The sequence below is a fragment of the Mobula birostris genome, chromosome 29 (genome assembly GCF_030028105.1).
Source record: "Mobula birostris isolate sMobBir1 chromosome 29, sMobBir1.hap1, whole genome shotgun sequence".
Classification (NCBI taxonomy): Eukaryota; Metazoa; Chordata; class Chondrichthyes; order Myliobatiformes; family Myliobatidae; genus Mobula; species Mobula birostris.
In genome coordinates this window covers 2,267,922-2,294,784 of record NC_092398.1, presented here as the reverse complement: position 1 = coordinate 2,294,784, position 26,863 = coordinate 2,267,922, and the positions used below count along the sequence as shown (strand labels likewise).

The 26,863-nt window shown below is 45.1% G+C and overlaps 1 protein-coding gene across 5 annotated transcripts in view; it reads left to right on the top strand.

The window, feature by feature from the left end:
• The window catches only part of myom3 (myomesin 3), a 121,237-nt gene that overhangs the window by 53,956 nt on the left and 40,418 nt on the right, over window positions 1-26,863 (top strand). For 4 of the 5 annotated variants that reach the window (XM_072246905.1, XM_072246908.1, XM_072246909.1 and 1 more), the window contains 10 exons: window positions 9-192; window positions 1,313-1,487; window positions 6,121-6,242; window positions 8,172-8,359; window positions 11,287-11,413; window positions 15,889-16,067; window positions 18,439-18,553; window positions 18,662-18,818; window positions 19,254-19,654; window positions 19,734-19,778. In XM_072246905.1, the coding sequence (XP_072103006.1) occupies window positions 9-192; window positions 1,313-1,487; window positions 6,121-6,242; window positions 8,172-8,359; window positions 11,287-11,413; window positions 15,889-16,067; window positions 18,439-18,553; window positions 18,662-18,818; window positions 19,254-19,654; window positions 19,734-19,778 (1,693 nt within the window). The remainder of the gene's footprint in view (window positions 1-8; window positions 193-1,312; window positions 1,488-6,120; window positions 6,243-8,171; window positions 8,360-11,286; window positions 11,414-15,888; window positions 16,068-18,438; window positions 18,554-18,661; window positions 18,819-19,253; window positions 19,655-19,733; window positions 19,779-26,863) is intronic. The other variant, XM_072246907.1, reaches the window with a different exon arrangement.

Here is a 26,863-nt window from a genome sequence, read left to right as displayed (position 1 = left end):
CCGTTTAGTCTGTGGCTGGAAGCAACAGTTGGCAACGAGCAAGCATGGACATTACAGTGAGCTGCCCGAGATTTGCAGTCACTGGCTTGGACGAGACGACATCGTACTGCTTCAGGGTGCGTGCCGTCAATAAGTATGGCATCAGTGAGCCATCCCAACCTTCTGAGGTCATTCAGTTTGGACAAACACCAGGTAATGTCTCACAGGCATAAAGACTATCACTTGCCAGGTCTCATCACTAGGACTGTTTACCTGTGCTATGCACTATATGCATTTTGAGTTATATTTTATTAACTTATTGATGGTAATATTTTGGTTTAAGTGCTGGTTGTGATATATATCGTGTGGGTGCTCCGTGGTCCTGAGGAACGTTGTTTCATTTGGTTGTATATATGTACAGGCAGATGATGATAATCTTGAACTTGTTCAGTCCGTTGTTGTTAGAGGGTGAAGCCAAAGTACAAACGTAAATCAATAAACTGGGTTATGATTGTTCCAGTATGTACTGAGACACAGTGTAAAACAAAACTTGTCTTACATACTGTTCGTGTAAATCAAGTCACTACACAGTTCATTGTGTTAGTTGTCTGTACCATTCAGCCAGCTTTTCTAAATAGGCAGTAACAGACGACAACAAACACAGAGTGGATCGAACTTTCAGCACATTTATTACTTGCAAGAGTAGACTTCCTCCATCGTCCAAGTCATTGGTACATAGCTTCAATCTAACAGCTCAAAACAGATCATTTTTATACATTTACAGATTCTAGTAGTCATCAGCTTCATGTCCATGAGGTTATTCCATCCCTTAACTGCATTCCTGCTTTATCTCACATTTGTCTTGCATGAGCCCATTTGACTTTGTCCTTGGATCTTCTCCACCCAGCGGCTACGTCCTGTGCTTCTGCTTTTAATCATGCAATCTCCAAACACTTCCAGCTCGAAGTCGTGTACTCCTGCGAGCTTCTCATCCAACTATGGCTTGGGGCGTCAGAGTCTGGGGTTCAATTCCAGAGCCGTCTCTAAGCAAGTTGGTGTGTTCCTTCCCGTGTGGTTGTGGGTTTCCTCCGCGTGCTCCGGTTTCCTCCCACAGTCCAAAGATGTAGCGGTTAGTAGGTTAATTGTCCTGTGATTAGGCTAGGGTTAAATAGGTGTGTTGCTAGGCCGGAGGGGCCTGTTCCATGGTGTATCCCGAAATAAATAAATTACCCAGTGCATTGAGGTAGAACAAGGTCTCTCCCAGATCCAGCAGGTCACCACTGGGAGCTCTACTTTGGACAACCACTAACTCTGTCTTTCTTCTGCTGTCCAGCTCCTCCATCCCCACCACACAGCGTCGTTCCTGTCCGAGACACAAAGACGTCGGTGGACGTTCTCTGGAAAGGCCCCGAAGATGAAAGTGAACTGATGGGTTTCTATGTTTATGCTTGTCAAGTTGGGACCAACAACTGGGAAATCTGTAATAGCAAGCCTGTGAAATCAAACAGGTCAGGAGAAACTTATTTCAGTCTAATCAAACCAGGTCAGTGTAATCTGTGAAAGTCTCACAGTAAATGGGACGAAAGCGTTGTCTCTCCATAAGACTCAGCAGCAGAATTAGGCCATTCGGCCCATCAAGTCTGCTCCACCATTTCACCATGGCTGATTTATTATCCCTCTCAGCCCCAGTCTCCTGCCTTCTCTCCATAATCTTTGATGCCCTGACTAATCAAGAACCTATCAACCTCTGCTTTAAATATACCCAATAACTTGGCCTCCACAGCTGCCTGTGTCAATGAATTCACTTTCTGGCTAAAGAAATTCCTCCTCATCTCTGTTTTAAATGGGCATCCTTCTGGTCTGAGCTATGCTCTCTGGTCCAAGGCTCACCCACTATAAGAAAACATCCTCTCCCCATCCACTCTATCTGGTTTCAGTGAGATCCCCTCTTGCTCTTCTAAACTACAGATGGCACAGGCCCAGAGCCATCAAATGCTCCTCATACGTTAAACCTTTCATTCCTGAGGTCACTCTCGTGAACTCCTCTGGACCCTCTCCAATGTATGGATAAAACATTGGATCTGTATTCTTCGGAGTTTGGAAGAATTGAAGGTGAACCTCATCTGTATTGTTTCACTTTTTTGTGAATGCTGCTTGTACGTGATGGTATGTTCCTGTGATCTTGCTGCAGGTACAGGTCCACAATTGATTGAAAGTGCTGTCACCGGTAGGTAGGATCGTAATGAAAGCTTTTGGCACTTTGGCCTTCATAAGTCAAAGTATTGAGAACAGGAGCTGGGATGTTCTGTTGAAGTTGTATAAAACATTGGTGAGGCCTAATTTGGAGTATTGTGTGCAGCTTTGGTCACCTACCTACAGGAAAGATGTAAATAAGGTTGAAAGAGTACAGAGAAAATTTACAGGGATGTTGCCGGGTCTGGAGGACTTGAGTTATAAGCAAAGATTGAATAGGTTAGGGCTGTATTCCTTGTAACACAGAACATTGAGGGGAGATTTGATGGAGGGATACAAAATTATGAGGGGTATAGACAGGATAAATGCAAGCAGGCTTTTCCCACTTAGTTTCGGTGGGACTACAACTAGGGTCATGGGTTAGAAACATAGAAAACCTACAGCACAATACAGGCCCTTCAGCCCACAATGCTGTGCCGAACATGTATTTACTTTAGAAATTACCTAGGGTTACCCATAGCCCTCTATTTTTCTAAGCTCCATGTACCTGTCTAGCAGTCTCTTAAAAGATCCTATCATATCGGCCTCCACCACCGTTGTCGGCAGCCCATTCCACGCACTCACCACTCTCTGCGTAAAAAACTTACCCTGACATCTCCTCCATACCTACTTCCAAGCACCTTAAAACTGTGCCCTCTCATGTTGGCCATTTCAGCCCTGGGAAAAAGCCTCTGACTATCCAGACAGTCAATGCCTCTCATCATCTTATACACCTCTATCAGGTCACCTCTCATCCTCTGTTGTTCCAAGGAGAAAAGGCCAAGTTCACTCAACCTATTCTCATAAGGCATGCTCCCCAATCCAGGCAAATCCTTGTAAATCTCCTCTGCACCCTTTCTATAGTTTCCACATCCTTCCTGTACTGAGGTGACCAGAACTGAGCATAGTACTCCAAGTGGGGTCTGACCAGGGTCCTATATAGCTGCAACATTACCTCTCGGCTCTTAAATTCTATCCCACGAGGGTGAAAGGTGAAAAGTTTGAGGGGAGCCTGAAGGGAGACGTCACTCAGATAGTTGTGAGAGTGTGGGACGAGCTGCCAGCGCAAGTGGTGCATGTGAGCTCGATTTCAATGTTTAAGAGAAGTTTGGATAGGTACATGGATGGTAGGGGTGTGGAGGGCTATGGTCCTGGTGCAGGTCGATGGGAGTAGACAGTTTGAATGGCTTGTCACAGATTAGATGGGCTGAAAGGCATATTTTTGAGCTGTACTTTTCTATGACTCTGTGTAAGTTTTTCATTGCCCTATGCATACATGTACCTGTGCATATGATCATAAACTTGACTTTAACTTTGAAACACACATCACTTTACAAGGATATTCCTATGACTTGAGGGGCTGAGATAGAGGAGGCTAAGCCTTTATTCTCTTGAGCATAAAAAGGTGAGAGTTGATGTAAAAGAGGTGTATAAAATCATGAGGAGCACAGAGAGGGTGAATGCACTCGGTCTATTTCCCAGGTCCGAGACTCAAGAACTGAAGACCACAGTTTAAACTGAGAGGGGAGAGATTTAATAGAAACCTGAGGAGCAAAGTTTTCACCCTGAAGGTGGTGCGTGTGTGGAATGAGCTACCAGAGGGAATGGTTGAGACAGGTACATTCATCATCATCGTTATCTGCCGTGTCGTATGACGTGGGCGAACATGGTCTTTGACTACGATTGTTCTTGGCAAATTTTTCTACAGAAGTGGTTTGCCATTGCCTTCTTCTGGGCAGTGTCTTTACAAGGTGGGTGACCCCAGCCATTGTCAATACTCTTCAGAGATTGTCTGCCTGGTGTCAGTGGTCACATAACCAGGACTTGTGATGTGCACCAGCTGCTCATACGACCGTCCACTACCTGCTCCCATGGCTTCACGTAACCATGATTGGAGGGGCTAAGTAGGTGCTACACCTTGCCCAAGGGTGACCGGTAGGTTAACGGAGGGTAGGTAGTGCCTTACACCTCCTTGGTTGGAGACCTATCTCCAGCCTGGCACCCAAGGGCAGGTACGTTAACAACATTTAAAAGATATTTGGACAGGTACATGGAAAGGAAAGATTTAGAGGGATGTGGCCCAATGCAGAAAAGACAAGATTCTCGGTCAGCATGGACCAGATGGGCTGAAAGGCCTGTTTTCATATGATAAAGTATGTCTCTGCCACTCCATGACTACACATTGATAAGGGTGCCAGCATTTCCATGACTGGAAGGGTCTCTAATGAGTTGGCTGAAGGTCCCCTCTGTCCACTTAGTGGGCTTTACACCCAGAGGAACGGGGGCGATTATAAGTAGAGGTGAAACTTTGTACAGATGTGCTGTAAAATAAAACTTCTGTTTAACATGGGACCTTTTCTTATCCATCTGATTCTTAGAAAGAATCATAACAAATGTGTCTGTCTCCCTCTACCAGTTTCATAGTGCATGGTCTCATCCCTGGGAAGGAATGTGTGGTGATGGCTCTCTGTTAATCCAACAAGGACAGGAGACTTGTGCAGGGGAGTTTTTGTTGTGGAAAATTCATTGCACTGGGACAGTTCCACTCTCGCAACCTCGCAAGTCCAGGTCCAGTGGGACAAGTAGTTGTCACAAGCTGGGGACTTCCTTGGATGCAGTGGATGACTACAACTTCTCCTGTGCCTTGTCGTGCCCTTCGCTCTCCACGGAGCGTTGCAGATTCGCCATCTTCACCATTGGATCTCACAGTTGATCCCATCCGCCCTGCCCATGGGAATTGACTTGGCATGCTAGGACAGACATGACCCTATCTCACCAGGCCATGACACCCACTGACTACCCTCGCCTGGTTTAGCCCACCTGTCGAAGCGGTGTATCGGGATGTGGCCGCTGCCATATCCAAACAGCTACTTGGAGCCACAGGTGAGAGCTGAGTGTCCGGTGGGGACCACAGGTGAGTGAGCTGCCCTGGAGTGGACACAAGCCCCTTCACCGGTGTTGCTACTCCTCCCTAAATACCCATACACCCGAACATAACCATTGATCAATGCAGGATCTATTTGTGTCCATCTAATACCACATGAACCCATGGGTGACGGGGTGGAGATATGTCTCTACTAAAGGAGGTGTAAGGCATTCTAGCCTACAGGTCACCCTTGGACAAGGGGTAGCACTTGCTTAGCACCAGCCCCCTCCTCCCCACCCCCGGATCAGGATCACGTGAAGTCATGGGAGCAGGTGGTGGTTGGTCGTACGAGCAGCTGGTGCACATCACAAGTCCTGGTTATGTGACCACTGACATCAGGCAGACAGTCTCTGAAGAGTATTGATAATGGCTGGGGTCACCCGTCTTGTAAAGACACTGCCCAGAAGAAGGCAATGGCAAATGAGGAGCAATATTCTCTCTCCTTCACCAGTGAGAGAGAGGCTGTCTGAGATATTGAAGTATGGGAATGGACTGTAGTTCTTGATGGACTCTAAATCATGGTCTTTGGGGGCTTTGCTATTGCTGGCATGGTGGGTGGTGGGGGTTGATGCTTTTGCTCCTGCTTGTGCATGGGACTGGAACAGGTGGGGGAGCGGCTTGGAGTTCTAACATTTTCTGTCATTCATTCTTGGCGTTTTCCTTCTGTTTTGTGGATGTCTGTGAAGAGTAAGAATTTCAGGTTATGTTCTGTATACATTCTCTGGTATTAAATTGAACCATTGAAAGCAGTTCTGTAGAGAAATTTGCAAAGAACAGACATGGCCATGGAAGGAGCATCATCATCTACATCATACGACAAGGCACATGATGACGATGATGATATTGGTGGTGATGGTGTTGATGATGATAATAATGATGATGATGACAATGATGATGATGATAATAATGATGATGGTGATGATGATGATGACCACATGAAACTGGAAAGAATCACTCCAAAGGTGTCCGTTTCCTTTCGGCAGTTTCAAAGTGCATGGTCTCATACCAGGGAAGGAATATGTATTCCGTGTGAAATCCATCGGCAAAGCTGGACTTAGTGACTACTCCGTTGAATCAACACCAATCATTGTCAACAATTCCATCTGTGAGTATTCAACAAAACCTTTCTGCCAGCAATGGTGATTATTGCCTTAGGTTTGAGTTCACCTGTAATGGCCATCAGGCTGGGCAGCAGGTAAAACTGAAACACGGGGCCCTGAGGCCCCCACTGCCTACTATCCTCCTGATTCATATACAATCTCTGGAAAATAACATGACATTGAAGACCTCAGAGCAATATCACAGTGCCAGAGAGACATCAGGAATTGCCATGTATTCTGCTCACAGACCCAGATTCAGAGTCATTTATTTATCAGGTGTACATTGAAACACACAGTGAAATGTGCCGTTTGTGTTAACAACCAACACACCCGAGGATATGCTGGGGGCAGCCCACAAATGTCGCCACACATTCTAGCGCCAACATAGTTTACCCACAATGCTCACCAGAACAACAAAACAAGGCTCAACAGACACGACACTCCAGCTCAAAGGCTCTACCTTCCACCACATGGGCCAGACAGCAGTGACGGGTACAGGCAGAGGCAGCAGCACTTGCTTCGTGATTAACCCATTGTGAGCCACACCTGGGGCATGGTAGAGAAGATGGCTGAGGACAAACAGAGATGGAGGACCTCCGTTGCTGCCCTGAAAAGCATTTGACGATGGTGCTGTGCAGATGAGATGGTCCTCTTCCAGGTCGCCAGTTCCTTTTAGACAATTTTTAAAATTGTAATTTACAGTAATTTTTTACACCTGCACTGTACCACTGCTCCAAAACAGCAATTGTCACAATGTACGTCAGTGGCAATAAACCCTGTTTCTGTACAATGCTCACAGACAGAAGAACAAAGATTCTTTGAGTGTCCCGCTGTGGAATTTCATCCACTGGGGAATGTTGTTTTCAGCCATCTGTGGTTTCAGAACTTTGGACTTCTATTCTACAATGTAGAACATGGAACATTTTGCTTACGTCCATGTGCCTGGTCTAAGAGTCTCTTAAATGCCCCTAATGTACCTGGCTCTACCACCACCTCTGGCAGTGCATTCCACACCCCCACCACTCTGACATCTTTCTATACCTTCCTCCAATCACCTTACAAAATATCACCTGTTTAACAGCAAACACGAACAGTTTGACACAGTACGGATGAGAGCATGAAGATAAATCTTGGAGAGAATCAGGTCTAAAACTGTAAGGAACATCGCCACCTACAGGTTTTAAAAGTTGCGACTTAAAGCTCGGCTTCTCGATTCCATTACCTATCACAGGCAGGGAGTGAATGGAGCTATGAAAAATGGGGAAATGTTTCTCTCTTTTAGCCTTCCCCTTGGGGAATGGAGCAGGAAATTCTCTCCTGGTCATGTTTCTGGGATGGAATGGTTAAGACTGAGAAGGGCCAACATCAGACCGGTTTAGTCTGCATCAGATGCATTTAGTAACTACTGTTAGCTCGTATGGCCAAGCCACTCTTTGGCATTCACCTTCCCACAGACAATCACGAAACAAAGAAACATTATGGAACCCATTCAAAGAAAAACATCAAACACCCGATGCACAAAAAAAGAACAAATCATGCAAATGGCAAAAAAGCAAGCAAGTAATGCACAGAATATATAACATCAAACCACAAAGTCATTGAAACAGTTCAGTTCAGTTCAGTTCAGTTTAGCACTGTGTCGTTCATTGACTGCAGGCTGCAGAGCCAGTAGTCCCATCAAACTCACACAAGATAGCAGTTTAGAAAAGGAGTACCAGCTGAGGGGTTGTCCTATGTTCTGTGTCCTAAGAATGTAAAATGTAATCAGAATGTAAAATTTTGTCTGCCCATGGAGGTTGTAGGGACAGGGTCACCACAAGGTCAAATTTTACAAAAGTCCAAGGTGAAACAGTAACCTGTTATACGTGTGAGGGAAACCGTCTGGATGCATTTTGGATTTTTAATATTTTAACCTGATGAACTTTTCTTCCCAGTTCTTCCATCTGCTCCTTATGACCTGACGCAGCTGAGCTCTGGAAGGACTGAAATGATTATTGCCTGGAAGGAGCCCAAATTCCCGATTGGACCTGAGATTTTAGGATATTTCTTGGACTGCTGTAACGCAGCACTGGCTGAGTGGCATGAAGTTAACATTAAACCCATAAAGACCAGATTCTACAAGGCAAGACTACGTGTTTACACTTATTTTCCAGTTTTCTTGGACTAATTTCTCAATCAGCCTCAGAATAGAGGGACGTCCATTTAGAATGGTGATGAGGAGGAATGTCTTTAGCCAGAGGGTGGTGAATCTGGAATTCATTGCCACAGGCAGTTGTGAAGGCCAAGTCATTGGGTGTATTTAAGGCAGAGGTTGATAGATTCTCAATTAGTCAAAGCATCAAAGGTTATAGGGAGAAGGCAGGAGAATGGGGTTGAGAGGGAAATGGAGCAGCCATGATTGAATGGTGGAGCAGACTCGATGGGCCAACTGGCCTAGTTGTGCTCCTATATCTTATGGTGTTATGGTCTAATTTCTTTATGGTAAAGTTATTAGCGCATCAGCACCTAGGGCTTCTAGTTTCGTCATCTATATTAGTAGCTTTTTTTGTATAATTGCTACATCCCTCCAGTTCTTCATTATCTACGATTTGGGGTAGTTTTTATGTTTCTTTTTCCATGAGGACGACACTAAATATGTTTCCTTTTTGCTCATTACAAATCCCTTACTCAGCTGTAAAAGAACACAGATGCCCTCTCTGCTCCTTACTGTTGTTACATCTATAAAAATTGTTACACCTATAAATATTTGATATTCCTTGCCTGTTTCTTTTTCTTGCCGTCCATCTTCCCGCTTTTTAATTGATCTTCCTTTGCTGATGTCTCAATTGCTCCCAAACCCCAGATTGGGTCCTTTCTGTCAGAGTTATATGCCTCTTCCTTCAATGTGCTACTGTTTAATTTGGTCTGTCAGCCACAGAGAAATATCTTTACTTGTTGGGTTTTGACCATAAAGGATTTTTTTTTGTATTTTGCTTATTATTTGTTGAAGCACTGTCGTAAGAAAGCAGCATCCATCATCAAGGACAAACTTCTATAGATGTGTGGTGGAGAGTATACTGACTGGTTGCATCACAGCCTGGTATGGAAACACCATAGAGACGTAATCATAGAAACAGGCCCTTCGGCCCATCTAGTCCATGCCAAAGCATTTAAAATGCCTAGTCCCATCGACCTGCACTGGGACCATCGCCCTCCACATCCCTACCATCCATGTACCTATCCAAACTTCTCTTAAATGTTGAAATCAAGCTCACATGCACTACTTGCACTGGCAGCTCGTTCCATGACCCTCTGACTGAAGAAGTTTCCCCTCATGTTCCCCTTAAATTTTTCACCTTTCACCCTTAACCCATGGCCTCTGGTTGTAGTCCCACCCAACCTCAGTAGAAGAAGCCTGTTTGCATTTACCCTGTCTGTACCCCTCATAATTCTGTATTAAATCTCCTCTCAATCTTCTATATTCCAAGGAATAAAGTCCAATGCCCTTGAATGGAAAATCCTCCAAAAGGTAGTGGATACAGCCCAGTTCTTCACAGGTGATGTCCTCCCCATCGCCGAACACATCTACATGGAGTGCTGTCGCAGGAAAGCAGCATCCAACATCAGGGACCTGCCCCACCCCTACCCTGGTAATGCTATCTTCTCAAAGCTGCCATCAGGAAGAAGGTACAGGAGCCTCGAGACATGCCACAAGGTTCAGGAACAATTATCAGCCCTCAGCCATCAGTCTGTTGAACCAAAGAGGATAACTTCACTCAACTTCACTGACCTCAGCATTGAAAGGTTCTCACAATATATGGACTCAATTTCAAGGACTCTTCATCTCATGTTTTCAACTTTTGTTGCTTGTTTATATATTATTATTATTTCCTTTTTATACTGGCACAGTTTTGCAGACTGGTTGAACATCCACGTTGGTGGGTTTTTTTGTTGATTCTGTTATAGTTCTATTACTGATTTACTGTGAATGCCCACAGGAGAATGAATCCCAGGGTTGTGTATGGTGACGTATATGTACTTTACTTAAATTTACTTTGACCTTTGAACTCTAAATGCTTACCTGCTTGCAATCGTATCCTGCATCCAACCACAGTCAGCTGCCCTTTTACTCCTTCATAGAGCATAAAACATGGAAAATGACCAATTTTACCCTCCAATAGAACCCTCTATCATTTTCCTATAATCTACGTGCCTATCTAAGAGTCTCTTAAAAGTCCCTAATATGGGTGAGGGGTGGGGTGTGGAGATACGTTTTTAGTACAGGAGGTGTAAGGTGCTCCTTCCCTCCGCTAGCCTGCAGGTCAGCCGTGGGCAAGGTGTAGCACCTGCTTAGCATCCCCCACCCCCACCCCCGGATCAGGGTCACGTGAAGTCATGGGAGCAGGTGGTGGATGGTCGTACGAGCAGCTGGTGCACATCACAAGTCCTGGTTATGTGACCACTGACTCCAGGCAGACAGTCTCTGAAGAGTATTGACAATGGCTGGGGTCACCCGTCCTGTAAAGACACTGCCCAGAAGAAGGCAATGGCAAACCAATTCTGTAGAAAAATTTGGCAAGAACAATCGTGGTCAAGACTGTGATCATTCATGTCAAAAAAACACAACACATAATGATGACGATGAAGAAACAGTTAACCATATAACCATATAATATGTAGGTAGATAGATAGATATGTAGGTAGATAGACAGATAGGTAGATTTTTGAATGGCAGGGTAATTAATCGTTCTGGGGAACAGACAGGAGATGAGTCAATTCCAGATCAATCATAATCTTATTGAATGGTGGAGCAGGCTCGATGGGCCGAATGGTGGATCAGGCTCGAGGGGCCGAATGGCCGATTCCTGCTCCTAGTCCTCATGAGCAGCATGTAAGACAGGTTTCTCACTGTAGCTCGGTGCATGTAACAATAACAAACCAACACCAATTCCATCTTTGTGTTACTTTCTGTGATCAGTCCAGAGCACCGTGGGCCGTAGTTCCCACCACCACGATACCCCCACCTGAATGGAGGCAGAACTCATATTTGGTGTTTCATTGCTTTTGTAGGTGAAGAACCTAAGAGAGGGCTGTTTCTACGAGTTCCGTGCCTTCGCCATGAACTGGGCGGGTGTGGGACCACCGTCGGCAGTCAGTGACCAGTTTAAGTGTGAGCAGTGGACGATGCCACAGCCCGGTGAGTCTTCCACCCCTCTTTAGCAGTCTCAGTTACTGCCTCTCTTTGGCTAACATTCGCCGCCTTTCAACTGCCCTTGGAAGGAATGTTCCGGTACAAGTCAATGGGAGTAGGCAGTTTAAGTGGTTCAGCATGGACTAGACGGGCTGAAGGGCCTGTTTCTGTGCTGTACTTTTCTGGGACTCATGTTTCTAATTGCCAAGTCATAGAACACAGAATGTAGAACAGTACAGCACAGGAACAGGCCCTTCGACCCACAATATTGTGCTGCACCAATTAAAGTAGTAATCAAATGGCGACCTAAAGTAATCTCTCTGCCCACACAGTGCCCTCACATTCATGTGCCTATCTAAACGTCTCTAATGTATTTGCCTCTACCTCCACCCAGGCAGCACATTCCAGGCACCCACCACTCTTTCTGTAAAAAAAACTTTCCCCTCAAATCCCCTTTGAAGTTACTCCCTCTCACCTTAAATGCATGCCCTCTGGTAGTAGACATTTGAAACATACTCTCTGTCTAACCTATCTATGCCTCTCATAATCTTATAAACCTCGATCAGATCTCCCCTCAGTCTCCAGTGCTCCAGAGAAAACATCCCAAATTTATCCAAACCTCTCATTATAGCACATGTCCACTAATCTGGTCAGCATCCCGGTAAGCCTCTTCTGCACCCTCTCCAAAGCCTCAATATCCTACCTGTAGTGGGCAACCAGAAATGTACGCAATACTTCAGATGTAGCCTAACTAGTTTTATACAGCTGCAATATAGCTTACTGACTTTCAAACTCAATGCTTTGACTAATAAATGTAAGGATTCCATAAGCCTTCTTAAACACCCTATTAACCTGCATAGCCACTTTCAAGGATCTGTAAACTTGGACCCCAAGATCTTTCTGCTCAGCAACACTATTAAGGGCCTTGCCCTTAAGAGGGTACTTTCTCCTTACCAAGGGTACTTTGGTGCAACACCTCACATTTTGCTTGGTTAAAATTCATTTGCTATTTCTCTGCCCAGATCTGCAACTGGTCAATATCATGCTTATTCTTTGCCAGTCTTCTACACTATCCACAATTCCACCAATCTTGCAAACTTGTCATCTGCAAACTTACTAACCCACCCATCTACATTTTCATCCAGGTCTTTTATATACATCACAAACAGCAGAGATCCCTACAGAACACCACTAACCACAGAGCTCCAGCTAAAAGACGCCCCTTTGACCTCTACCCTCTGTCTTCTATAGGCAAGCCAGTTCTGAATCCAAACAGCCAATTCACCAAAGATCCCATGCATCTTAATTTTGAGCCTCCCATAAGGGACCTCGTCAAATTCCTTACTAAAATCCAGGTAGACAACATCTATCCAGCAATCACCCTCATAACCTCATCAAAATACCTATCGTTAGAAAGACATGACTTGTCCTGTGCAATGCTCGCCCTAATTTGGCCATGGTTTTCCAAATGCCCATAAATCCTATCCCTAAGTATTCTCTCCAGTAGCTTCCCTATCGTTTCCAGGCTTATCTCTGGTTCCCTTCTTGAATAATGGAACAATATTAGCTACTTGATTGCGTTTCTGATTCACCAATGACGTATGTGTAGAATTCCTTGGGAGTCTCTTTAACCCTACTTGCCAAGGACTTTTCATGGCCCCTCCTGGCTTTCCCCTTCTTTATAATTCTCAACTACTCTGTTTGATTCAAGCTTCCTAAGCTTTACATACTTTCGCTTTTCTTAACTAAATTCATCACCTCTCAGTACTTGATCCTCTTGATAAAATGTGGGCAGATACAAAAGGGAGAACAAACTTGTTCCATTTGTTGGAAGGATCTACCTGGTACTAATAATGATCAGGGAGGCACAGGGAGAATCTGTAATTACCAACAAGTATCTTTTTGTCTCCATGGAAGAACATGTGAATTTACGCAGCTGAATACCTGTGTGCACACCTGCTACGTTTTCCTGACCTTCCATGAATAGTCGAAGAATAGAAATTTAATACCCGGGAAAGAAATCTATGCCAGCCCTGTGTTCCCGCTCGCAGTCCCACTCCGATTTCCGATGGTGCTACCAAATACGTGTGACAGCTTACTGGCAAATCATACGGCAAGAGAATTGACTAACATCATTACTCGTAGCATCTTCCGTGAAGAAAATCGTGGTGACCTCTCGCCGCAGACAGTAAAAGGGCAAGCGGAAGAGAGGCTGGTTCGGTGGATGAGCCGTGCTGGGGCCTTGTGAGGCGCAATGTGTTCAAACCGCCGGGTTTGCTGACAGATTCACAGTTTGTATTGCTGCAGGAGATGGAGTGAGAAATTTGGAGGAGCCGATACAGAAGAGTCCACCTAACCCGGTTGTGAGGTTGGATTACTCCAGCGCCGAGCCGATTTGGCGAGATCAAGACCGGCTTTGAGTGGGGCAACCCAGCCGTATTGGGGGGTGCCTGGGTCCAACCCTAGTACGTGACACGATCCGGAGCTTGGACAACTTAAATGTCAGCCCAGCTAGATTGAAAGTCCAAGTGTCGGGTACGGAGGCGAGGATCAAGATAATTTCACTCCCACTCCCACGAATGGAACTGATCGGACTGCTGTGGGTTTCTGTCCCACTGCTGTGAAAACTGGGGGCCAAGGCTTAGCCTGGACCCAGTCTAGCTGCTCCGGGAGTGGATCTGGGACACAGACTGGTTCACGATGCTGTTGGCTTGATTCTATTGTTCGCACAATGTGTGTTTTTTACTGTCTCGTTCTCTAAGCAGTGGTTTTTTTGGTCCCTTATTTAATTGGGTTGTTCGAGTTTCTTGCTTTGTGGCTGCCTCTAAGCAGACAAATTTCAAGGTGTATAGTTTATACACTCTTTGAAGATAAATATGTTCTGAATCTTTGAATCACCATGTGTCCATGAGGTCCCCCACGTCCACGATGGTTGGTCTCCAGAGAGTTGCCTCTCCTTTGCATTTGAACCTCTTAGGTCTGATAGTGTTTCTCATCAGTTCAAATGATGCATTTCCATCCCTTTGGCTCAAGGTTTCCTGACCCACCTAGGTTACCCTCTTGTTGTCTCTGGTCCAGAGCTACAATCAGCGTTGTTCTAGGCCTTTGACCTCAGTCTCGTGCCTTCTGTTCTTTTCAATTCTGACTGTTTCAAGCCAGTTAAACCAGGTGACCCAGACAATGGGTCTAATGAGATTACAGATTCCCTCTCTGGCAAGCCTGACACTTTACATAATAAATAGCTGCTCATCTGAGAATGGTCTCAGTTCTAGGCAGTCATTAGCTGAAACTCATCATGTCCAGATCCAATTGCTCTGATGAAGTTATCCCAGAGCAAGAATCAGTTCATCAAACAGTTCACAAAATGGAGTCTGCAAGGGCAGTCTCACAAAATGGCCGTCTCCATTCCTGTTCACAGTTTTTTTGGCTCTTTTTGGCCAACATGATGAAGCTTGTGCTCAGATTTCACTTTGACACTCTGATCTGTTTCAAACTCTGCTGACTATGACACTCACTCGTCTCTGGTCTGAAGGATTATCTGAGCTGAGGTGTCGTGCTCGGGATGTAACAAATATCTGTGCTAATTCTGGACTCTCGCAAATCAACAAATATAATCACTCTGCTGCTGTTGGCCTTGGTCCTGGATACCAAAAAGCTCTAAATGCAGGAACTCCCTCTCTAACCCTCTCTTTCCCTTTGTTACTTAACATCTACCCCGAAGCTAGCCCTTTGCCATCAGTCCTAAATCTCATTATGCAGCTTGATCATAATTTATTTTTATTTGCATTTTTAGAAAATGAGACCATGAGACTTCGGAGCAGAATTAGGCCATTTTCCAGTCTGCTCCACCATTCAATCATGGCTGATTTATTAACCCTCTCAACACCATTCTCCCACCTTCCTCCTGTGATCTTTGACACCGCTACTAATCAAGAACCTATCAACCTCCATTTTAAACATACCCAAAGACTTGGCCTCAGCAGCCATCCGTAGCAATGAATTCCACAGGTTCATCACCCTCCGGACAAGAAATTCCTCCTTATCTCTATTCTAAAGGGACATCCTTGTTTTCTGACACTGCCTTCTTGTCCTAGACTGCCCCACTACAGGAACCGTTCTCTCCACATCCGCACCATTGAAGCCTTTCAATATTCGGTAGGTTTCAATGAGTTCCCCCTCCCCCCCCCCACCTTAGTCTTCTAAACTCGAGTGCCTACAGGCCCAGGCTATCAAACGTTCCTCACATGTTAACCCTTTCATTCCTGGGATCATTCTAGTAAACATCCTCTGGACCTTCTCTGCTGGCATACTCTTGTGTTCTGAGAGTGTACACTCTGGCCCTAGACTCTCCTACTACTCTTGTGAAGTAATTTCAGCCATGCGATGTTGGTAACGATGGCATGCCTCATAACTTGTCTGTTTCTGCTCTGCTGATCTGTTGCTCCAAAGGTTTACAGTGCGTCTTCCGTTACCTCTGGCAGGGCCACCGTTTGACGTGATGTTCTTCGAGGTTCGCAGCAACTCTCTGTTACTAAAGTGGCAGCCTCCGCTCTACACGGGGAAGGACCGTGTAACGGGCTATCTCATTGAGATGTGTGAGACAGATGGAGGAGAGTGGACACTCCTAAATAAAAAGCCAACACCTGACACGCACATGAGGGTTTGTAAATGTTCTGCAAGTTCTGACAAAAATGACAGGCAATGGATTTTCAGTCGGAGAAAAGTATGAATTACAGTCACTCTGTAGGCTTCCCTACATCGTTGGGATGTGAGTTCACGTCCAACTTTATTCCTTGGAACATAGAAGACCGAGGGGAGATTTGATAGAGGTACACAAACTTATGAGGAAAATAGATAGGGTAAATGCAAGCAGGTCTTTTCCACTGAGGTTGGGTGACACTGCAACCAGAGGTCGTGGATTTTGGGTGAAAGGTGAAATGTTTCAAGGGAACATGAGGGGAATCTTCTTCACTCAGTGGGTAGTGAGAGTGTGGAATGAGCTGCCAGCACAGCTGGTGCATGTGAACTCAATTTCAACATTTAAGAGAAGTTTGGTTAGGTACATGGATGGTAGGGGTATGGAGGGCTATGGTCCCAGTGCAGGTCAATGGGAGCAAGCAGTTTAAATTTTCAGCATAGATTAGATGGGCTGAAGGGCCTGTTTCTGCACTGTACTTTTCTATGGCTCTGTGGCTGCTCCAGACCCCAGTACAGATGGAATTCAAACTCAAAGTAAATTTATCATCAAAGTCTGTATATGTTCCCATATTCTACTTTGAGATTATGTTTTTCACAGGGATTTACAGGAAATTAAAGAAATACAGTGGAATTTATTAAGACTGGCATAAAAAACAAATTTGATGGAGAGAGAGGAGACTGAGGCCAGGCAGTTTCTCATGGGTGAGGAGAGTAACTCAGGTACCACAGCACCCCCGTGAGATGTCTTTGGCATCTGAGAAAGCCAGTCCCCTCCCTCAGCCAGATTCTGAAACTCTACACTGCACTGGCAGTTAAACAGTAACTTCCCCCTGTGGCTCTCAGCCGTTTCTGGCTTTTGATTATACTTTCCGATCCCTTTGGTGATAACCACACCTCACTTTCAGAAGAGCTGTTCTCTGAAAACCCTGTTTCACAATAATATTCCAAAGTCTCCCTCCATTACTCTGTGTACGTGCACAGAGGTAGCAGGGATAGAAAAAACAGAGGGGGTCTAGATTCCAGATTGTTTAATGTCAGTCCCAGTACACAAGTGTTAAAACCATAAAATACAGGAACAGAATCAGGCCATTTGGCCCATCGAGTCTTCTCCGACTTTTCATCTTGGCTGATTCATCTCAGCTCCAATCTCCTGCCTCTCCCTTATCCCTTCATGTCCCAACTAAACAAGAACCTATCAACCTCTGCTTTAAATATGACTTGGCCTCCATAGCTGCCTGTGGCAATGAATTCCACGGATCCACTACCCTCTGACTAAAGAGACTCGATTGTGTTTCCTTGTTTTGTGGCTGCCTGCAAGAAGATGAATCTCAAGGTTGTATTTTATACATTTAGCAATACAGCGTGGAGCAGGCCTTTCTGGCCCTTCAAGCCACAGCGCCCCAGGGACCCCACAACGGACCCTAACCGAGTCATGGGACAATTTACAATGACCAATAAGCCTACCCAGTATGTCTGTGCGAGGAAATTGGAGGAACCGGAGGAAATCCGCGCACTCCATGGGGAGAGACTCCTTACAGAACAGCGTCGGAATTGGACTTCCAGCTCCAGAACATCCCAGACTAACCACTACACTACCGTGGTGCCCGCCTTCCCGACGCTCTCTGTAAGGAGTTTGCACGTTCTTCCCGTGACCACATGGGTTTCTGTTGGGTGCTCCGGTCTCCTCCCACAGTTCAAAGACGTACTGGTTGGTAGGTTAGATGATGATTGTAAATTGTTCTGTGATTAGGTTGGCTAAGTCGGGGTTGCTGGGTGATTCAGCTCGAAGGGCCGGAAGGGCCTATTCCACATGGTATCTCGATAAACAAATAAATACCACAGGTATTCCATGGTGCATACTTAAAATAAAGGCATCCGTTAGTCTTGCGAGACCATGGATCTGCGCCTGGAAAGTCTTCACTCTCCAGGGTGCAGGCCTGGGCAAGGTTGTATGGAAGACTGGCAGTTGCCCATGCTGCAAGTCTCCCCTCTCCACGACACCAATGTTGTCCAAGGGAAGGGCATTAGGACCCATACAGCTTGGCACCGGTGTCATCGCAGAGCAATGTGTGATTAAGTGCCTTGCTCAAGGACACAACACGTTGCTTCGGCCAAGGCTCGAAATAGTCCAACACCTTAACCACTTGGCCATGTGGTGGATACTTACTTCGATAATAAATGAACTTTGAACTTTCAACCTTGAACCTGTGCCATCTGTTACCTTGTACAACCTGTTACCAGGTGACTGACAAATAGTTAACAGATGATGAGGCAGGAAAAGAAAGAAAAGTTTCTGAGGTTTAAATTAATTGTGTTTCTTTAATCTCATTAAGATTTCTCAGCTGGTAGAAGGCAAAACTTACGTTTTCCGTGTGTCAGCACTGAACTCTACGGGAGCCGGGGTCCCGTCAATGCCTTCGGATCCTGTCTGTGCAGAAACCAGACCAGGTTTGGTGATTTCTCTCATGATCTGCAACATCCCCTCTGATTTCCCGATGTCCCTGCTCTCACCGGGACAAGGGACACGGCCTGAGGCACATCTGTTGTTTTCCACAGGTACCACAGAGATAGAGACGGGCGTGGATGATGATGGGAATATCTTCCTGGTTTTCCAGAGCCCAGAGATTGACGATGCATCAAAGTTTCTTTGGTCCAAAGATGACCAGGAAATCGAAACTCCTGACAGAGTGCAGATTGAGACTTCGGAGGACAGGTAAGCGTCTGGGCAAATTCTACAACTGTCGGCAGTAAGTAATAAGATGGAAGATCAAAGACCATAGTCAGCAGTTCTAGCAGCTGAAGTCCCTGGGCGGCGTGTCTCAAAGTTGTAGGCCTGACGTTTGTGAGCCTGGAGACCCAGAGGCCCGGAGGCGGCCTGTCCTGGACCGGAGGCCTGTCTGTGTATTTGAGTGATGGGTGGGGGTGGTGAATGGAGCTTGTTTTGCTGTTGTTGTGATGAAACCCATGGGCATGCTGTGTTGGAATGTGTGGCTACACTTGTGGGCTGCCCCCAGCACAGCTTCAGATTGTGATAGCTGTTAATGCAAATGACTCGTTTCACTGTATGTTTTGATATACATGTGATGAATAAATGAATCTTATATCTGGAACAAGATAAACACCATCATGATTAAATTCGGCAGGTCAGACTGCCTCTCTCTCATCTCTCCCTCTCTCATCTATCTTGTCTCTCTCATCTCTCTCTCCCTCTTTCTTTCTCTCTGTCCTTTTCCCTCTCTCTCTACCTCTCTCCTCTCTCTCTCTCTCTCCATTTGTCTCTACTTTTTCTCTCTATCTTTCTTTGTCTCTTTCTGTCTTTCTCCTCCTCTCTCTCCCCTTTCTCCCCTCTCTTCCCCCTCCCTCTCTCTCCCATACTCTCCCTCCCTCTCGCACCCCCCCTTCCTCCCTCCCTCTCCCCTCCCCATCTCTCTCCCCACTCCAGGTCTAAACTCATCCTACTTGACCCGTCTGCTCAGGACCTGGGAATGTACTCTGTGGTGGTAACCGGTACGGATGGGGCCTCCTCCAGTCATAAGTTAACCGATGAAGGTAAATCTAACTCCAACCCTGTCAAATACAAAACTGAACGTTTCCGATTGGAATTTAAGTTCTAACCATTATCTTTCAGAGCTGCAAAAGCTGAAGGAACTGAGCCACCGAAAAAAACACCCACGTGAGTCTTCATTATTGAAATGTTTCCAATCCGACCTGGTCTGAAATGGAAAATAGTGCTCCTTTCACCCTCAGCTCGAGGAAGTCCAACTCCCATTCTATTTCTGTAGGTTTGCAGAGGCAGATGTGTCCAGTGTGGGAACCAGAGGCTCTCCCGCAGCCAGGGCAGGTTAACCAGGCAGTGGGCGACCAGTGCGTTTTCCCTGACCACCTACTCCAGACCTGTGTGTCCACCCAATGCACGGCGTTAAAGTTTCTACTACTGTCCCAGATGTTCCCACAGAGACGGGAGGGAGAGGAGGAGGGGGGGAAGGAGGAAAGGTTGGGGAGAGAGAGGGGGTGGGAGGGAGGGGTTGGTGGTTCTGGGTGCAGTCTCCATAGGAACTGCTCGCCATTAACTGTGTTCCCACAGACAACATGCTGGGCATGAAATGTCCCATGCTGCCAAAGGCTGTAGAAGCCTCTGTGCATTGGCAAACCAGGTTTAACAAAAGTCTTCATCAACATTGTCCCCGCTGGGGACCTGTTGCCTGGAATTATCCCATGCCTGGAAATGCAGTGACCTGGATCAGTAAATGTTCCAATGACACTAAGATTGGGGGTGTCCTGAACAGGGAGGAAGGCTATCAAACTGTCCAGCACGAACTGATACAGCTGGAAAAATGGACTGAAAAACAGCAATTGGAATTTAATGCAGACAAGTGTGAGGCATTGCATTTTAGTAGGACCAACCAGGGCAGGTCTTACACAGTGAATGGTAGGACACTGAGGAGTGTGATAGAACAAAGGGATCTGGGAATGCAGGTCCATAATTCATAGAAAGTGGAGTCACGGGTAGATAGAGTCATAAAGAAAGCTTTTGACACATTGGCCTTCAGAAATCGAAGTAGTGCATACAGGAGTTGGAATGTTATGTTGAAGTTGTATAAGATGTTGATGAGGCCTAATTTGGAGTATTGTGTGTAGTTCTTGTCACCTTCCTACAGGAAAGATGCAAACTAAATTGAAAGAGTACAGAGAAAATTTACAAGGATATTGCCAGGACTTGAGGAGCTGAGTTATAGGGAAAGTTTGAATAGATTACGACTTTATTCCTTGGAAGATTAAAAGGAGATTTTATAGAGGTATACAAAATTATGAGGGCTATAGATGGGGTAAATGCAAGCAGAATTTTCCTTTGAGGTTGGGTGAGGTGAAAACTAGAGGTCATGGGTTAAGGGTGAAAGGTGAAAAGTTTAAAGGGAATATGAGGGGGAATTTCTTCACTCAGAGGATGGTGAGCATGTGGAACAAGCTACCAGCAGAAGTGATGGATGTGAGTTTGATTTCAACATTTAAGATAACTTTGGATAGGTATATGGATGGGAGGGATATGGAGGGCTGTGGCCCAGATGGGACAAGGCAGAATAACAGTTTAACATGGACTAGATGGGCCAAAGAACCTGCTTCTGTGCTTTAGCGCTCGATGACTTTAAGTGAGAAGGAGCAGCTCTGTTAGTTCTGCAGAAAAGCCTATGACTGAAAGGACAGAGGGTGCACAGGAAAAGCACAGGAAGCTCAGTGTTCAGCTGTCTGTCATGCTCCTCCATGTTGTCAAGATTATCCATGATCCCAGCCCAGCGCAAGCCCAGAACTGAGGAAGACAGACAACGGTGAATGGGAGGAACACTTCAAAGACTTTCTCAACCATGACTCAGTGGGAGGAAGATCATGTTTGTAAGTACATTGGATTTGGATTCAGCACTTTGTCTCTTCGAGATCGCAAAGAATAGTTTTTATATATGGACAGAACTTGAGGACAAGCAGGCACTGTGATGGAAAATTGCTTCCTGGGCCAATGGGCCTCTTGCTTTTCCGAGTTCAATTTCTATACACATCAGTTGCCACTTGTAAGATCAAACAGAAGTAAGTAAACTTCCAATTATTTTCTTTGTTTAGCTTTGGGTTATAAACGGGAGCCAGTCTTCAGTTCTCACAATGTAAGTGGAAACAGTAACCAGCTTAAAGTTAAAACAAGCACTATCTATAGACCATCTTTGCAAACAAGCTCTAAATACAGCTTAGATTTGCTGGCTCATAGCATCCTGTCTTACCACTCAAACAGGTGAAGTATAAGACAGCAGTTGTTTAATTTGGCTTGTTTCAAAACAGACAAGCTGGCTTAGTTTAAGGAAGCTTGCAGACAAGATGGAAATAAACAATTAGCATATTAATAACTAATCAATTAATGCTGGAAGGGTTTTGTACTCAAGGAAGTTAGCTTCACAGCATTAATTGTGGGTAGCTGGGAACTGTGTCTGCAAGAAGCTTTTAGATTGTTTGTGTAAATAGGTATCTGAGAAATATCATACGTGTGTGAGGTCACCCAAGTGGCAGATAAACTGTTTAAATATAGAGAGCAGTTCAAGCGTATTAGAGGCAAGAAATATCAAGCAACATGGAAGAGACACAGGGTGAGCTAGAATCCATTCTGACCTGCTGAGTTCCTCCAGCATTTTCTGTGTGTTACTTTGGATTTCCAGCACCTGCAGATTTTCTGGTGTTTGTGAATCCATTCCTCTGGTTTTGATTTCTGCAATGAATGATTGTTAGCAGGGCTTGTTAGTTTAGAGGAATTGTACCTGTGTTTTGGAAATCCTTTGTATTTGTAATTGGGAAGTGTTTAAATTAGAAATCCATTGTGAGTAAAAGGTGGGAAGATGTGCCTGGAGGCTGTGGAAGTGAGCGAGGTTCTCAATGAATACTTCTCTTCGGTATTCACCAATGAGAGGGAACTTGATGTTGGTGAGGACAATATGAGTGAGGTTCTGGAGCCTGTTGATATTAAGGGAGAGATGGTTTTGGAGTTGTTAAAATACATTAGGACAGATAAGTCCCCGGGGCCTGATGGAATATTCCCCAGGCTGCTCCACGAGGCGAGAGAAGAGATTGCTGAGCCTCTGGCTAGGATCTTTATGTCCTCGTTGTCCACAGGAATGGTACCGGAGGATTGGAGGGAGGCGAATGTTGTCCCCTTGTCCAAAAAAAGGTAGTAGGGATAGTCGGGGTAATTATAGACCAGTGAGCCTTATGTCTATGGTGGGAAAGCTGTTGGAAAAGATTCTTGGAGATAGGATCTATGGGCACTTAGAGAATCATGGTCTGATCAGGGACAGTCAGCATGACTTTATGAAGGGCAGATCATGTCTAACAAGCCTGATAGAGTTCTTTGAGGAGGTGTCCAGGCATATAGATGAGGGTAGTGCAGTGGATGTGATCTACATGGATTTTAGTAAGGCATTTTACAAGGTTCCACACAGTAGGCTTATTCAGAAGGCATGGGATCCAGGGAAGTTTAGCCAGGTGGATTCAGAATTGGCTTGCCTGCAGAAAGCAGAGGGTCGTGGTGGAGGGAGTACATTAGGATTGGAGGTTGTGACTAGTGGTGTCCCACAAGGATCGGTTCTGGGACCTCTACTTTTCATGATTTTTATTAACGACCTGGATTTGGGAGTAGAAAGGTGGGTTGGCAAGTTTGCAGATGACACAAAGGTTGGTGGTGTTGTAGATAGCATAGAGGATTGTCGAAGATTGCAGACAGACATTGATAGGATGCAGAAGTGGGCTGAGAAGTGGCAGATGGAGTTCAACCCAGGGAAGTGTGAGGTGGTACACTTTGGAAGGACAAACTCCAAGGCAGAGTACAAAGTAAATGGCAGGATACTTGGTATTGTGGAGGAGCAGAGGGATCTGGGGGTGCCTATCCACAGATCCCTGAAAGTTGCCTCACAGGTAGATAGGGTAGTTAAGAAAGTTTATGGGGTGTTATCTTTCATAAGTCGAGGGATAGAGTTTAAGAGTCGCGATGTAATGATGCAGCTCTATAAAACTCTGGTTAGGCCACACTTGGAGTATTGTGTCCAGTTCTGGTCACCTCACTATAGGAAGGATGTAGAAGCATTGGAAAGGGTACAGAGGAGATTTACCAGGATGCTGCCTGGTTTAGAGAGTATGCATTATGATCAGAGATTAAGGGAGCTAGGGCTTTATTCTCTGGAGAGAAGGAGGATGAGACGAGACATGATAGAGGTGTACAAGATATTAAGAGGAATAGATAGAGTGGATAGCCAGTGCCTCTTCCCCAGGGCACCACTGCTCAGTACAACAGGACATGGCTTTAAGGTAAGGGGTGGGAAGTTCAAGGGGGATATTAGAGGAAGGTTTTTTTACTCAGAGTGGTTGGTGCATGGAATGCACTGCCTGAGTCAGTGGTGGAGGCAGATACACTAGTGAAATTTAAGAGACTACTAGACAGGTATATGGAGGAATTTAAGATGGGGGGGGGGGTTATATGGGAGGTAGGGTTTAAGGGTCGACACAACATTGTGGGCCGAGGGGCCTGTACTGTGCTGTACTGTTCTATGTTGTATGTTCTAAATGTGCTTTAAGAATGTTGTCTGGATTTAAACATGTATCACTGAAAATAAATGAATTGTGTCTTAATCTACTTTGTTAGCTGGAAGTATCTTCTCCTTGGTAGGGAGAAGGGTCCCATGTCTCGAAGAGTGGGTATTGACAGCTAAACTCGCCTTGAGAATAAACAAGGAAGTGAGAGACTTTGAAGATTGGGTAGTTACAGTATTATCACCCTTCAGTGAGAATACTCGTGGCTATTTATATCTGGTAGGGCTTAAATCTTTTTTTACAGTCAGCAAACCCAATGCCATCACATCATTTGCTATTTATAACAGTTTGCAGGTGTGAAATTACTTGTTAATCTTCAGTTCCAGTTCAGAGAGAAAGTATCAGGTCTGAGATTACTTCTCCCAGTAAAACACATCTGAGTTTTTGCAGAGTGACATTTGAAAGGTGAAGATTAGATTTATTTGTCACATGTACATCAAAACATTGAAACATACACTCAGTAGCCACTATATTAGGTATATCTGTCCACCTGCTCATTCATGCAAACACCTAATAGGCAATAGGTGCAGGAGTAGGCTATTCAGCCCTTCGTGCCAGCACCGCCATTCAGTGTGATCATGGCTGATCATCCACAATCAGTACCCCGTTCCTGCCTTCTCCCCATATCCCTTGAGTCCGCTATCTTTAAGAGCTCTATCTAACTCTTTCTTGAAAGAATCCAGAGGTTTGACCTCCACTGCCTGGAGGCAATTAGGCAATCATATGGCATCCACTCAATGTATAAAAGCATGAATGGTCAAGAGGTTCAGTTGCTGTTCAGATCAAACATCAGAATGGGACGGCATGGTGGAGTAATGGTTAGCACAATGCTTTACAGTACCAGAGACGCAGATTCAATTCCACCACTGCCTGTAAGCTGTTTGTATGTTCTTCCTGCAACTATGTGTGTTTCCTTTAGGTACCCCGGTTTCCTACCAGAGTCCAAAACCACAACAGTTGGTAGGTTAATTAGTCATTTTAAATTGTCTTGTGATTAGGCTATGGTTAAATTTTGGGGTTGCTGGGCAGCACGGCTCGAAGGGCTAGAATCTCAATAAATAAACAATTGTGACATAAGTGACTTTGACCATGGAATGATTGTTGGTGCCAGATGGGGTGATTTGAGTATCTCATAAACTACTGATTTCCTGGGACTTTCATGCACAACAGTCCCCAGCGTTTACCAGAAAATGATGCGAAAAACAAAAAAAAGATCTAGTGAGCAGCAGTTCTGTGGGTGAAATCACCTTGTTAATGAGAGAGCTCAGAGGCAAATGGCCAGGTTGTTTCAAGCTTGAAAGGAAGGCAACTGTAACTCAAAATACCTTGTGTTACTTAGAGTGGCTATGGAGAGGACGTGTCCTGTGGTGGGGGAGTCTAAGACCAGAGGATACAGCCTCAGATTAGAGGGGCATCCTTTTAGAACTGAGATGAGGAGGAATTTCTTTGGCCAGGGAGTGGTGAATCTGTGGAAATCATTGCCACAGGCAGCTGTGGAGGCTGAGTCATTGGGTATATCTGTGGCAGAAGTTGCTAGGTTCTTGTTTAATCAAGGCATGAAGGGATACAGGCAGAAGGCAGGAGATTGGGGCTGAAAGGGAAAATGGATCAGCCATGATGAAATGTTGGAGCAGACTCGATGGGACAAATGGCCTAATTCTGTTCCTGTATCTTATGGTGTTGGTGTGCAGAAGAGCATCTCTGAATGCACAACTTGTCAGACTTTGAAGTGGAGGGCCACAGCAGCAGAAGACCATCAATAGCCACTTCATGGCCATTTTATTAGGTACCGGGGATATCTTATAACCATATAACAATTACAGCACAGAAACAGGCCATCTCGGCCCTTCTAGTCCGTGCCGAACTCTTACTCTCACCTAGTCCCACCGACCTGCACTCGGTCCATAACCCTCCATTCCTCTCCTGTCCATATATCTATCCAATTTAACTTTAAACGACAACATCGAACCTGCCTCAACCACTTCTGCTGGAAACTCATTCCACACAGCCACCACTCTCTGAGTAAAGAAGTTCCCCCTCATGTTACCCCTAAACTTTTGCCCTTTAACTCTCAACTCATGTCCTCTTGTTTGAATCTCCCCCACTCTCAATGGAAAAAACCTATCCACGTCAACTCCATCTATCCCCCTCATAATTTTAAATACCTCTGTCAAGTCCCCCCTCAACCTTCTACGTTCCAAAGAATAAAGACCCAACTAATGAAATAATGAAATAATGAAAAAGATACCCTTGAGTGTACAAGAAATGAATCATTTGTGTCAACGACCAACACAGTCTGAGGGTTGTGTTGGGCGCAGCCCAAGGTTCAAGTATATTTGTAACATGTACATCAAAAAATACAGTGAAATGTGTCATTTGTGCTGACAACCATCACAGTGAAATGTGTGCTAAGAGCAAGTACAAGTGTTGCCACACATTCTGAAACCAACATAACATGCCCACAAGTGTTGCCTATCGTACGTAATTAATACCTCTTCAAGTATGTCTCAAGTTACTGATCCATAGTATTCATGTTACACAATGGCACTCAGTGATGCAATGGTTGAATTTATTAAAGGAGAATGTACACAGTCTGAAATTCTTATTCTTCACAGACATCAACGAAACCAAAAAAAAACCCAA